This window comes from Sceloporus undulatus, chromosome 6 (assembly GCF_019175285.1).
Source record: "Sceloporus undulatus isolate JIND9_A2432 ecotype Alabama chromosome 6, SceUnd_v1.1, whole genome shotgun sequence".
NCBI classification, from domain to species: domain Eukaryota; kingdom Metazoa; phylum Chordata; class Lepidosauria; order Squamata; family Phrynosomatidae; genus Sceloporus; species Sceloporus undulatus.
The window spans coordinates 119334050-119346369 of NC_056527.1; the positions used below are offsets into that span (position 1 = coordinate 119334050).

Below are 12320 nucleotides of genomic sequence, written 5' to 3' on the forward strand. Positions count from 1 at the left end.
AGTCAGTCACCCCGGGGGACATGGCACTATGTGATAATGGCCTGTCCTGATGGCTTCACAGAGCCTGGGGTTTCCCTGGTAACTAGGGAACTGTGACATCAGTGCCCACCTGGGACTGCCTTTGTGAGCCAGGCACTGGGGACCCTCCTGATCCTGGGGTCCAAGATCAGGCAGGATGTGTGTTGGGCTCTGGATCGAGCAAAGAGCTTCAAGTGGGAGCAGAAGCCTGTGTGGTCTGGTCTGTCTCCCAAAATCTCTGATGCGCATGCTCAAGGGGCCATGGGACAGGAGAGAGGCTGGGCCTTTCTCTTCTTGGAGTCAAAACTAGTTGCCTAATTGTTAGTGATTGTTACCTACAAGATTTCTGCCTTGCATTCCAGGTGGCCTTAAACCTGAAAGGCTGAGAGACAGAGGGTGGATGAATCAGGACCAATCCTGTCTCTTGTGTATCACACACACACACACACACTGTGTTGTGTGAGTGTGCCTTCAAGTCACCTGTTGATTTATGGCAACCCCATAAACTTCATAGGGTTTTCTAAGGCAAGGACTCACACTCAAATGTGCTTCTGCAGTTCCTTCCGCTAAAATATAGCCTAGTATAACCTGGTATTAGTTGGCAGCCTTCCCTCCAAGTACAGTACTAACCATAGCTGACCTTGCTTAGCTTCTAAGATCAGATGGGACCTGGTGCTCTTTGGGTATTTAGGACCCTACATAGACTATGCTGACTTATAATTGTGAAATGCAAGTAGGGTAGGATAAATAAGCTAAGGTAAAATAAGGTGAAGTCATTAACTCTTGGGTTAATGGGGGAGTATGTTAGCTTTACTCGTTTAGTAGGGAGTGGGATTCTGGTCCTACTTATTTTGGGGATGAAAGGAAAGACAACTGGAGAGGGGGAGATCAGGCAGGCCTATGTGTATATCAGTGAATGGATCATGATGACATGTCTTTGAAAACTGCCCCAGAATAATAAAGATACAACAGGCATCTTCTCACTGACCAAAGCAAATGCAGCATATGCTGTGGCCAGATTTAGAGTTTTAATCATTCCAGGAACCTGTCTCTTGGATGGTTTCACCTTCGGATCTTGCCTGCTGGCTTGTTGCCTACTTCTCCTTCCCTTCCAGAGAACTCAGGGATTCTAGATCCTGCCCTTTAGTTCCAACCCAGAAGTGCCCACTCTCATTCTAGAAAAGGCAGGTGTCACAGGATTTTTGGCTTTTGTCTCCAGACCCTCTTCTTTTGTCTGCCAGCCCTCCCCTTCTTACCAGCGATCAGCACCACTTCAGGCTCTTTTCAATGGCTGATTCTTTGCTGGCGTCCAGAGAGGTCCAATGTGGATGGTAGGATTAATTCTTGCACCTGATGAGAACTGGAGTTCCATAGATTGGAAAGCCACAAGCAAACACTATGGGAGCAGAAAAAAGACACAGGTTACCACAGTTCAGCTGAAAAACTCACTTTAAAACATAACCTTATGCCTGCTTGGTTGTACTTTAAGCTCCCCAAAATCTGTAATCTAACAGGCCATAGGGACTTTATCCCCTGCATACTTCAAGGTATACAGACGGCACCCAATTATTGCTAGCAGGAAACAGGAAAGCTTGGAAGAAAATTCTGGAAGGAAGTGCTAAATCGAGGTGCAGCTGAGTATTAAGAAGACAAAAATAAGGACAGAAAATGTACGTAACTTTAAAGTGGGCGATATAAGCGCCTACATTTTCTGTTCCTTGGCTCAACCATCAATCAAAATGGAGACTGCAGCCAAGAAATCAGAAGCTTTCTCAGACAGACAACGATGAATGAGCGTGTCAGACAAAATCTGTAAATGTACAGATTTCTCATTGGATACATAGTCAAGATCATCCATGACATTCTGATTTCTAGGTAGGGATGTGGAAGATGGACCATTAAAAAAGGGCGACGGGGGGAGGGAAATGCCACTTGAAATGTAGGGCTGAAGGCCACCAACATTTTGCTTTGGTTCTGTGTCCTTCCTTCATGGCAGGCCCTTGTGGTCTCTTCCAAGGCTATGATTCAATGGTTCCATGAAAAAGACTTAACAAATGGGCCCAAGAGCAAATCAAGACCGAACCTTGCCTAAAAGCCAAAGCAACTAAACTGAGGCTATCGTACTTTCGGTATATGATATCATATAATATCATACTTGGGAAAGAAAAGAGGAAGACCGCAATACAGGGGCACAGATGCCACCAAGGAAGCCCTGGCTTTGCAAGACCTGGGCAGGGCTGAGGATGACCGAGGGAGGATCCGGGAAGTCTCTCCTCCGCCACAAAGTCGGCGCTGAAGATGGGACGCTTGGCCGCCTACTCCCTCCTACGTTGCTCCTTAGAAACCTCACCCAGTCGCTCTTTTAAAACCCGTCTCCTCTTTTTCCTTTCCCTGTTCCCATCCCACACAAAGGCGACGGAAGCGCAGCTCTGGCGGTGACAGAGAGCGGTGGGCGCCAAACTGCGTGGCCGCGCAGCCAGAAGGCAGGCTTTGCCGAGCCGAGGACAGCGACAACTGCGTGTGGCGTGAGGCTGCTGTGACACAAGCAGCAGACAAGCGGTGGGCAGCCAGCCCCCTGAGGCTGTGGATGAATGCCCCTGCCTTCCAGTTGAGCGCTTCAGGGAAGCGGCTCTGCCGAAAGCCCTGGAAGAGCAGCAGCAACTTGGTTCCCGTGGGTCTGGCGGAGAGGGGAGCCAGCACAGGGCCCCTCCAGTCTGCCTTGGCCAGGCCCTCCTGGGATAACCCTGGGCCCAGTTCTGGGCAAAACAATTCAAGGAGGACGAGGAGGAGATGGAGCCATGTGTCCAGAGGAAGGGGGCTCAAATGGCCAAGGGCCTGGAAGCCATGAAGCCCTTTGAGGAGCGACTGGAGGGACGGGGGGCAGCCCTCTTTCAGGACTTGAAGGGACCTGGCTGGAAGCAGAGTCGCCAACAAGCCTCAGAGATGTCCCCCGAAGCTTTTAGCAAACCCCCGGAACTCCCCAATCTCTACGGTCGTTACTCAGCCAAAATCCCCGGAGAGAATCCCCCGGAGATCGGCAGCCTTTCCATCCATTCCCTGCTGCTCCAGAGAACAGGAAACACAGAGCAATGGAGCCTGAGTCTCCTTCCTTGGAGGCCGGAGGGCCATCTGCCTCTTCAGGGGCTGCTTTAGGGAGAGGTCTCTCCCAGCTCTGCCCCGCTGCGCCTGCCCCAGTGTCCCTGTCTGAGGGGCTGCTCCTTCCAAGGCCCTGCTGCTGTGGGAGAGCCAAGAGGGGCTCCCTTGGGGCAGCGGTGGCCTCGGAGGCCAGGCAGCTCTCCAGCCCTTGAGGCAGGCAGGCAGGAGCCAGTCTTGAGCCCCAGTTTCAGGGGAAAGGCAGGGGACATCTTCAACGTTCAAACAATAAACTATAGCAGACAACGAACTGAAAACGGTTCCCAAGGAACTCCACTCTGCACATGCTCTAGAAAGGCCTTTCATTGAGAAGAAGCCATAATACAGGGGGAGGGGACTGTCTGGCTTCACCGCCCCTTTTTCACATTAAGCAGCGTTGCTACTGGCCTAAAAACCCGTCAATCATTTCCCCCTCCTGTTGATTGGCTCGCCCCTTTGTCACTCAAACTGCCCCCTCGCCGCTCCTGCGGTACCTCGAGCTCTGATTGGCCTTTGGGTATTTCGCCTGCCAAAAGTAATAAGACCCGCTCAGCCGCCTCTGCTCTTTCAACCGTTGCCGCCATAAGCGCGGGAAGGCGCCACCTTAGGCCTGATTGGTCGCAGGCCGTTCCGTCATTACCGAAAGTCCGTTCGCGAGAGCTGTGTTTGCTGCGATTCCGAGTGACGATTGGCTAAGAGTTCCACGCACCGCCTTCTTCCACTGGGCCGGACGAGGCGATTGGATGCGGCGTTTAAAGGCAGCCCCTCCCTTGCAGGCGATTGGTTGAAACCGACGCCAGTCTACACTCCACCAAGAAGTCATTCGCGAGACGCGAACGGATTGGAGGAAAAGGAGGAAGACCCTACTGTCTCCTCCTATGAGATTGGCTTCCGGGATCGGGTTTATCCAGCCTGGCTGCCGGCGATTGGCGGCCTCCTGCGTGGCCGCATCCTGATTGGTCGCGGCGGCGGCTCGAGGTCCGCCCACTCTGGCTGGGGTCTCGCTGCCTCTGCCTCGGAGCTTTTATTCGGGCAGCGGCTGCCGCAGCGCAACAAGCGGAATGGCAGCGGGCGAGGGCGGGGCCGAGGCGGTGCCCCCGCCCTCCCCCTCCCAGCCGGGCCCCCTTCCGGGCCCCGAGCGCGCCTTGGAGGAAGCGGCGGCCTCGGGCAGCCTGACCCTGGCAGGGCGGCGGCTGAGGCACTTCCCCGGAGGAGCCGCACGGCGCTGGGACCTCAGCGACACCACGCAAGCCGGTGAGAGATCCCGCCCCGCCCCGCCCCGCCCCGTTTCCTAGCAACTTCGCATTGGCTCCGCCCACAAATAGGGCCCGCGCTCTCCCTCTTCCGCGTTTGACCTCGGCCCCGCCCCTTAAGGTTCCTTTGGCCACACCCTCCTCCCTAAGCGCCTCCCACCCTTTTGAAGTGAGCTTTTTTGATTGACTGGAGTGGAGAGAGGGTCGGGACCTTGGACTAGGTCTGGCTCGACCTTGTGTGTCCCTGTTTGTCTTCACAACGCCCCTGCGAGGTGGGCCAGGCTCACCAGTTGGGTCCTTCTTACTCAAGGGGTTGCCCCAGGGGCTTGCCTCACCTGCCAGGGGGCCAGGCAGGCAGGCAAGGTCTGTGATTTTTGGAGCCCTTCGGATGAGGGACACCTGGCTTAAGAAGACTTCTACGTGCGAAAGGGATTTAGGCGGCCAAGTAGACCACAAGTTGAACATGAGTCAAGAGTGTGATGCGGCAGCTAACAAGGCCAATGCGATTCCAGGCTGCATCAATAAAAGAATAGTGTCCAGATCAAGGGAAGTAATCGTCCCACTTTGTTCTGCTCTGAGTCTAGTTCTGGGCAAACAGTTCAAAAAGGACATTGAGAAACTGGAGCCATGTGTCCAAAGGAGGGCGACTAAAATGGTGAAGGGCCTGGAAACCATGAAGCCCTATGAAGAACGACTGAGGGAGATGGGGATGTTTATCCTGGAGAAGAGAAGGTTAAGAGGGGATATGATAGAGCCCTGTTTAAATACTTGAAGGGATGCCAGATTGAGGAGGAAGTAAGCTTGTTTTCTTCTGCTCCAGAGAACAGGACACAATGGAGCATTGGATCCAAGCCCCAGGAAAAGAGATTCCAGCTCAACATTAGGAGGGACTTCCTGAGAGTAAGAGCAGTTTGACAGTGTAAGATGCTGCCTTTGAGTCTCCCTCCTTGGAGGCTGTCTTTAAGCAGAGGCTGGGTGGCCATCTGTCAATGGGGATGCTTTGATTGTGAAGAAGGGGCTTGGACTGGATCAGGGCCCTTCTTGGGCTCTCTTCCAACTCTAGGATTCTATGAAAAGGGCCTGTGCTGCCAACCTAGAGTTGGACGCAAGTAGAGCCATGTGCCGGCTCAGACCAAAAGGCCGCTGTGGGACGCTGGGCAACCAGGTGCCTGTTCAGGGAAGTCCACCGGTGGGATTTTGGGCCAGGAGTGCCCTTGCACCCGCGCTCCCCAGCCAGGGCTCCCACAAGGTGTACTGCCTCTGCTGCTGGAGGCTCCATTTGGCCCTCTTGACCAGTTGCCATCGATCCCCCCCCCCCCCAGCCCTGTGGATTTGGCTAACTTCCCCTCAACTAAAGCCACCCAGATTGGCACAGCTGTCAGTGGGGCTTGTGGTAAAAGATCCTACGATTCAACAATGTTGTTGTGCGATTTTTCTTACTTGAATACTTGGATGCCTTGCTTTAAAAACCCCAGTGGAGTGGAGCATCACAGAAGCTGAAGCCGTCAGACCAAAAGGCCTAAAGGTCAACCGACGTTTCTTTGTATAACAGAAAATGATATAAGCGCCTGTTCAGATAAATGTCTTTGTGCCAAAAAGAATACAGAGTCGGTGCCTGGCCAACCTTCTGTGGGAAGGCCCCCCAAATGAGACTCTCCCCTCCATCCTGAGCCTTCCTCTGCTCTCTGCTTCAGCAAATGGCCCTGAGTTCAGGTGCAGCACCGCTCAAATTCTCCTCAGTCCATAGTTCTACTGATTGGACTCTTCTGATCCTGGCCATCTCAAACTGCAAGATCAGAACAGAGACAGGAAGCCCTTCCTTCTAGCCTTCCCTCTGAAGGGAGTCTCCCCAGCCCTCTGCACGTTTTGGCCCCCTCTTTCTGCACTCCTTCTGCCTCTGCTGGACCCTTTCCCAGAGCATCTACCATGTTCCCAGTGTGGTTGTGCCACTGGTTTGCTTAGGGGCACCACGACACCAGTACTTTAAAACCCTTTCCTTGTTATGCCCTGAGTGGGATCCTTCCTTGGAGGCCTTTATACAGAATCTGGATGGCCATCTGTCAGGGGTACTTTGGTTATGATTTCTTGCATGGCAGAAAGGGTTGGACTGGATCAGGGCCCTTGGGTGGCCTTGCTTGTGCTCAGAAGGGTGACCACATTGTCACATCTGGAGAGTTTTTAAAGACACAATGCAAAGCTCTTCTCAGAGTAGGGGCTGTGAAACACAATGCTTTGGTTACTGTCCTTCTATATAAAGGAGTCCAGCACCAGTGGGCCTTACTGGTCAGGTTGTGTCCCTCGGGTCAGAGGCTGTTTCCTTTGGGCTCATCCAGGCCTCGGCACACTTCAGAGATGGATTTGTCAGACGTTCTGGCTGCTTTGAGCTTTCTCCTGCATGTCTGCTCAGCCTACATGAAGAAGGAGAAGGCGGTTTCCATGACAAAGTAAAACTGCCATTGAGAGGCAGCTGCTCAGGGCTGTTGCCTCCACTGAGGAAGGGGACCATCAGGCTGAGCCCCCTCCTCAGGGGCAGGGTCTCCAGCTAGAGCAGCCCTGGCAGCAGGTAGGTGCCCAGCCTCCTTTTGAAGAGAGCCAGTGGAAGAGGTCCCATCATCCCTCTTGGCAGCAGGGACCATTGCCCAACCCCTCCGACTGTCCTTTTAACGTTCTGTTGAAAACTACCCTCCTGTAACTTCAAACCCTTAAACCCAGTCCTACCTTCTGGGGCAGCAGAGAATAAATCTGTCCCCAGTTCTCTCTGTGGCAGCACCTGAGGTATTTAAAGAGGGCCACCATGTCACCCCTCAGTCTTCTTTTCACCAGGCTGAACATGCCCAGTTCCTTCAACTTTTCCCCATATGATTGGCTCTCCATACATCTTATCCTCCTTGTTGCTCTCCTCTGAATCCGCTCCAACCTCTCTCTCTCCTTCTTAAAATGAGGCACCCAAAATGAGATGCAGGACTTCGGGTGAGGCTTGACCAGGCTCCTCAGGGTTTCATCCTCAGGATGCTCTGGGTGATGAGTGCGGGGGAAGACAGAACCTCTCCTGGAAGGGAAGACTTTAAACATCTTCTGGATGTTTGTGTGTGGAAGTGAGGAGCCAGGATCGAGGCAGCTGTGCTTTGGTTGAAGGGGAAAGGGAGGGGAAACAAGTGCAACTTCCTGTTTCTCGCCTTCCTGTCTTCACAGTGATCTGGACACTGCCTTCTGCTTGAGTTCCCAAGGAGCCACAGGCCCCAACACTGCTGCCACCACCACAGCCCTGGCAACAGAACCAGACAGATGGTGATTTGGGTGGCAGGGATTTATAGTGCGGTGCTGGGTGCTCAGAAATTGAGGGCTGAGCCCTCCTGCTGGGTTGCTGGAATTAGTAGAAATGTCTGTGGTTTGGATGTGGGGTTGAGCCCACCCTCACGCACCCCTGCCATCAAGAGGATCTGCCGGAGCAGCTCTTTCTTTTCCTTTGAGGGCGAGGTTTTGTTTTCTTCCGCCTCTTTCTGCTGAGGAAATGGGTGTAGAGGCTTGTGTCTGTAAGAGATCTCTGTCTTATACTGACATGGTTCTTGCTGGCAAAAACTGGAGCAAAATGGAGGTGTTGAGGAGAGACTCCTTCCAAAACTCCCAGCTTCTGCTCATTTTGGATCTCATAGAATCATAGAGTTGGAAGAGACCCCAAGAATGGCCCTGATCCAGTCCAGCCCCTTCTTCTGCCATGCAGGAAATCCAGATCAAAGCATCCCCATTGACAGATGGCCATCCAGCCTCCCTTTGAAGACCTCCAAGGAGGGAGACTCCACTACACTCCGAGGAAGGAGTTTGTTCCACTGTCGAACAGCCTTTACTGTCAGGCCTCCTAATGTTGAGTTGGAATCTCTTTTCCTGCAGCTTGGATCCATTGTTCCTGGTCCTGTTCTCTGGAGCAGCAGAAAACAAGCTTGTTCCATCTTTAATATGACACCCCTTCAAATATTTAAACAGGGCTATTATCATATCACCTCTTAACCTTCTCTTCTCCAGGCTAAACATCCCCAGCTCCCTAAGTCGTTCCTCATAGGGATTCATGGCTTCCAGACCCTTCACCATTTTAGTCTCCCTCCTTTGGACACATGGCTCCAGTTTCTCAATGTCCTTTTTGAATGGTTTTGCCCAGAACTGGACACAATATTATTCCAGGTGGGGCCTGACCAAAGCAGAATAGAGTGGCACTATGACTTCCCTTGATCTAGATACTATACTTTTACCTTTTTAGCTGCTGCGTCACACTGTTGACTCATGTTCAACTTGTGGTCTACTAAGACTCCTAGATCCCTTTCACACGTAGAAGTCTCTCATTCAGCCAGGTGTCCCCCATAATCCTATATCTGTGCTTTTCGTTTTTCCTCCCTAAGTGCAGTACCTTACATTTCTCCGTGTTGAATCTTATTTTGTTAGCTGTGGCCCAGCTTTCTAGTCTGTTCAGGTCATTTTGAATCTTGATCCTGTCCTTTGGAGTATTAGCTACTCCTCCTAATTTGGTGTCATCTGCAAATTTGATAAGTATGCCCCCAATTCTGTCCTCCAAGTCATTGATAAAGATATTGAATAGCAGACTGGGCCCAGGACAGAGCCCCACTGGACACCTCACTGGTCACTTCTCTCCAAGGTGAAAAGGAGCCATTGCTGACCATCCTTTGGGTTCGACCGGTCAACCAGTTACAAATCCCCTTAACAGTTGCCTTGTCTAGCCCACATTTTACAAGCTTGTTTGCAAGAATATCATGGGGAACTTTGTCAAAGGCCTTAGTGAAATCAAGATCTACTACATCCACAGCATTCCCTTCATCTACCAAGTTGGTAATTTTATCAAAGAAAGAGATTAGATTTGTCTGGCATGACTTCTTTCTCTGAAACCCATGTTGACTTTTTGTGATGATGGCATTGCCTTCTAGATGTTCACAGACTCTCTGTTTAATGATCTGCTCCAGAATCTTTCCTGGGATGGATCTCAGACTAACTGGACGATAATTGTTGGGATCCTCTTTCTTCCCCTTTTTGAAGAAGGGAACAACATTTGCCCTCCTCCAGTCGGCTGGGATCTCTCCTGTTCTCCAGGAGTCCTCAAAGACTATTATTGCCAATGGCTCCGATATGACATTTGCCAGTTCTTTTAGTACCCTTGGATGTAGTTCATCTGGTCCTGGAGACTTAAATTCATTTAGATTAACAAGGTGTTCCTCTACTATCTCTTTACTTATTCTGTGCTGAAATCCCCCTATTCTGTCCTCTGTTCCATTATCCTCAGGTTGAGCTCCCTTTGCCTTTTCTGAGAAGACTGAGGGAAAGAAGGTCTTGAGTAACTCTGCCTTTTCTCTGTCTTCTGATAGCATTTTGCCATCTTCTCCATTCAGTGGCCCTACTGTTTCCTCCTTCTTCCTTTTGCTGAGGACATATCCAAAAAAGCCCTTTTTGTTGTTTTTAACCTCTCTAGCAAGCCTGAGTTCATTCTGCGCTTTAGCTTTTCTGACTTTATCCCTACATGTGCTCCGGTCCGGTGCTGGATATCCGAGGAGCTTGGCAGCTCCCCTTGTATCCTGACACTGGGTAAGGAGGTAGCTAGAGGGAGTGCTTTCTTCCTGGCCCTCTCTCTCTCTTCCTCTGAACTTATTGGTTAAGTGGAGTTGTCTAATTTTAAGTGTGTGACCTTTGAAGCCGTAACAATCTGAAGGGAGACCAGGCTAGAGCCTGACTTCTGTGTGTGTGTGTGAAAGAGAGAGAAATAAGAGAAAATGAGAGAGAGGTGCATTGCTTCCTGTGCTCCTTTGCATATGTTCCTTGCAGTTTTGGGCAGTTCTGCAAACTCTGAGAACAAGGTGGCAGGGGTGCCACCATAGATAGCCAACTTCTCTCCTCCTCTTCTTTGGTGCCACAGGCATTTGGGGCTCGGATGCCTCAGTTATCTGCTTATCTGTGGTTGCCTTGGGGGGGAAGATGCTGTCAGGCTTTTGAGGCCATAGAGGGCCAGATCCTTCTCCCTGGGGAGGGCCAAGGGAAGGCAGCTGAGGCTGTGTGGCTTTGTTTCTTCTAGAAGCCCAAGTCAGGCTGTCTTGCTGGCTACTAGGAGGCCTGCCCTCGACCACTGCTCCATGGATGTGGAGTTGCTGCGTTCTCTGCATCCCCCCCCAATGCTTAGAAAACCAGGGACCCATCTCAGCCAGCATCCTGTTTCTCATAGCTGCAGGCCAGCCAAATGCTTCCAGGAATCCCACAAGGAAGACACTGATGTTGCACACACACATGGCCCAGCCCAGCCCCTGGTTCCCTCTTGAGAGTGAATAGCCATTAACAGTCTCCTCTTCTTCTGTTAAAGCTGTCTCAGCCAAAGCCTGCATCTTGTGGCAGCGAATTCCACAGGGTAATCAGTGTGCCCTATTATTCTATTGTATTGTTGTTCACTTAGGTGCAGTTCCCTTTTGGCCCAGCTCAGGTGTTTTGAGGGGAATGGCTTCCACCTTCATTGATGCTCTCAGAAACGCAGCCTCTCCCTTCATCCTCATTCAGCGCCTGCAGAAGCCTGCCTAGCCCTCTGCTCTTTTCAGGTAGATGCAAGCAGCATGGGAGAATTGTGCAGCTCCTGCCAGTCGAGTCTTGTCCTATAGTTTTTGCTGCAGCCATGCTATGCTTACTTCCCTCTGACAAGGTATAGTCATGTTTATGTTTCCTCAGAAGCAAACTACATTGAGTCCCATGGGGCTCAGTGTGTGTGGGACTGCAGCCTTAATTTCCTTTTATAGGAAATCTCTACTTCTCTACTCTTGCAGGTGAGAGGCAGGAGCAGTGGGTTGCTTTGTTACATTGGAAAAGTTGGGAGCTAAGGCTTCCAGGTTTTGAGGCGTGGGGTAGAGGATCAGATCAGGGGTGTACTTCCGATCCTGTTCTTGGCTCTCTTACATGATCTAACATGCAACCCATCTTTCTGTCCTTCTAGAACCCAGGTTAGAAATGGTGCACTCAACATATAGGGGCTTGAGCATCAAACCAGCACCTGAACCCCCAGACCTAAATCGGCATAGCTTGGCTCTTTTCTTTTCTGCTCACTGAGGTTAGATCTGGTGGTCTCAGGTGGAAGAACAGGGGCAGCCATTCATTCTGGTTTCTCAATTTGTGGTGAGGTGTGATGGGTATAAACCGAGGTGTACGTATCTATGGGAAACCGTAGTTTCTGGTTCTAGCCGTTTGGAATTTCTGGCTTGTCAGTTCTTATGTTGGAAAGTTGTGCTAACTTTTTTAGTTCATGAGACTTTTTTAGCGTTCCTTCCAACTTCCTGCCACGCAGTGTCTCCATGAACCGGGGGGGGGGGCATTTCCACCTCTTGGATCCTTCTTATTGGCCCAGTTGAGTTTCCATGAAAGCGATGCAGTTTGCCATCTCTCCTGTTCTGTCTTAGAGCTTGAGCTGGCAGCATCTTTCAAGGCTGGGCGCAGGCAGCTCATGCAGACAGATCTTGCTGGAGGTGACTCTCCCATGGAAAAAGTGACTGGAGACTGTTCCAGACTGAGATGTGGAGTCCAGCCCCTCTTTGCATACCTTACTTAGCTGTTGATTAGCCTGCCGTGGCACATTCCTGCAGAGGAGGCCTGCTTTGTTTAATCCCTCCAGTGAAACCAAGCTGTAAAGCAGCAGTTTATAGGCAGAGACTTTTTATGAAATCTGGGATCCTTGTCAAATTTCTGGGGGCCCATGTTTCTTACATGCATGGCTGGGAAAGGGCCCCCCTCCTGGTATTTGGGCACTGTGTGGATGGTGTACACCTGCATTCAAACAGAGAGGAAAAAGAGCTGGTGTGGATTTGCAAAGGCAAACCATAGCTTTATTTTTTCCCCCTTACCCTTCTGTTTCTGTTTTTTGTATATGTACATGTATGTATTGGTCTCCTG

The 12320-nt window shown here is 51.1% G+C and overlaps 1 protein-coding gene across 1 annotated transcript in view; it reads left to right on the top strand.

Moving 5' to 3' along the window:
* Positions 1–4176: 4176 nt before the first annotated feature.
* Positions 4177–12320, top strand: part of LRCH4 (leucine rich repeats and calponin homology domain containing 4) — a 40292-nt gene continuing 32148 nt past the window's right edge. Inside the window, 1 exon segment of the mRNA XM_042471857.1 lies at positions 4177–4404. Within this exon segment, the coding sequence (XP_042327791.1) occupies positions 4212–4404 (193 nt within the window). The 5' untranslated portion in view covers positions 4177–4211.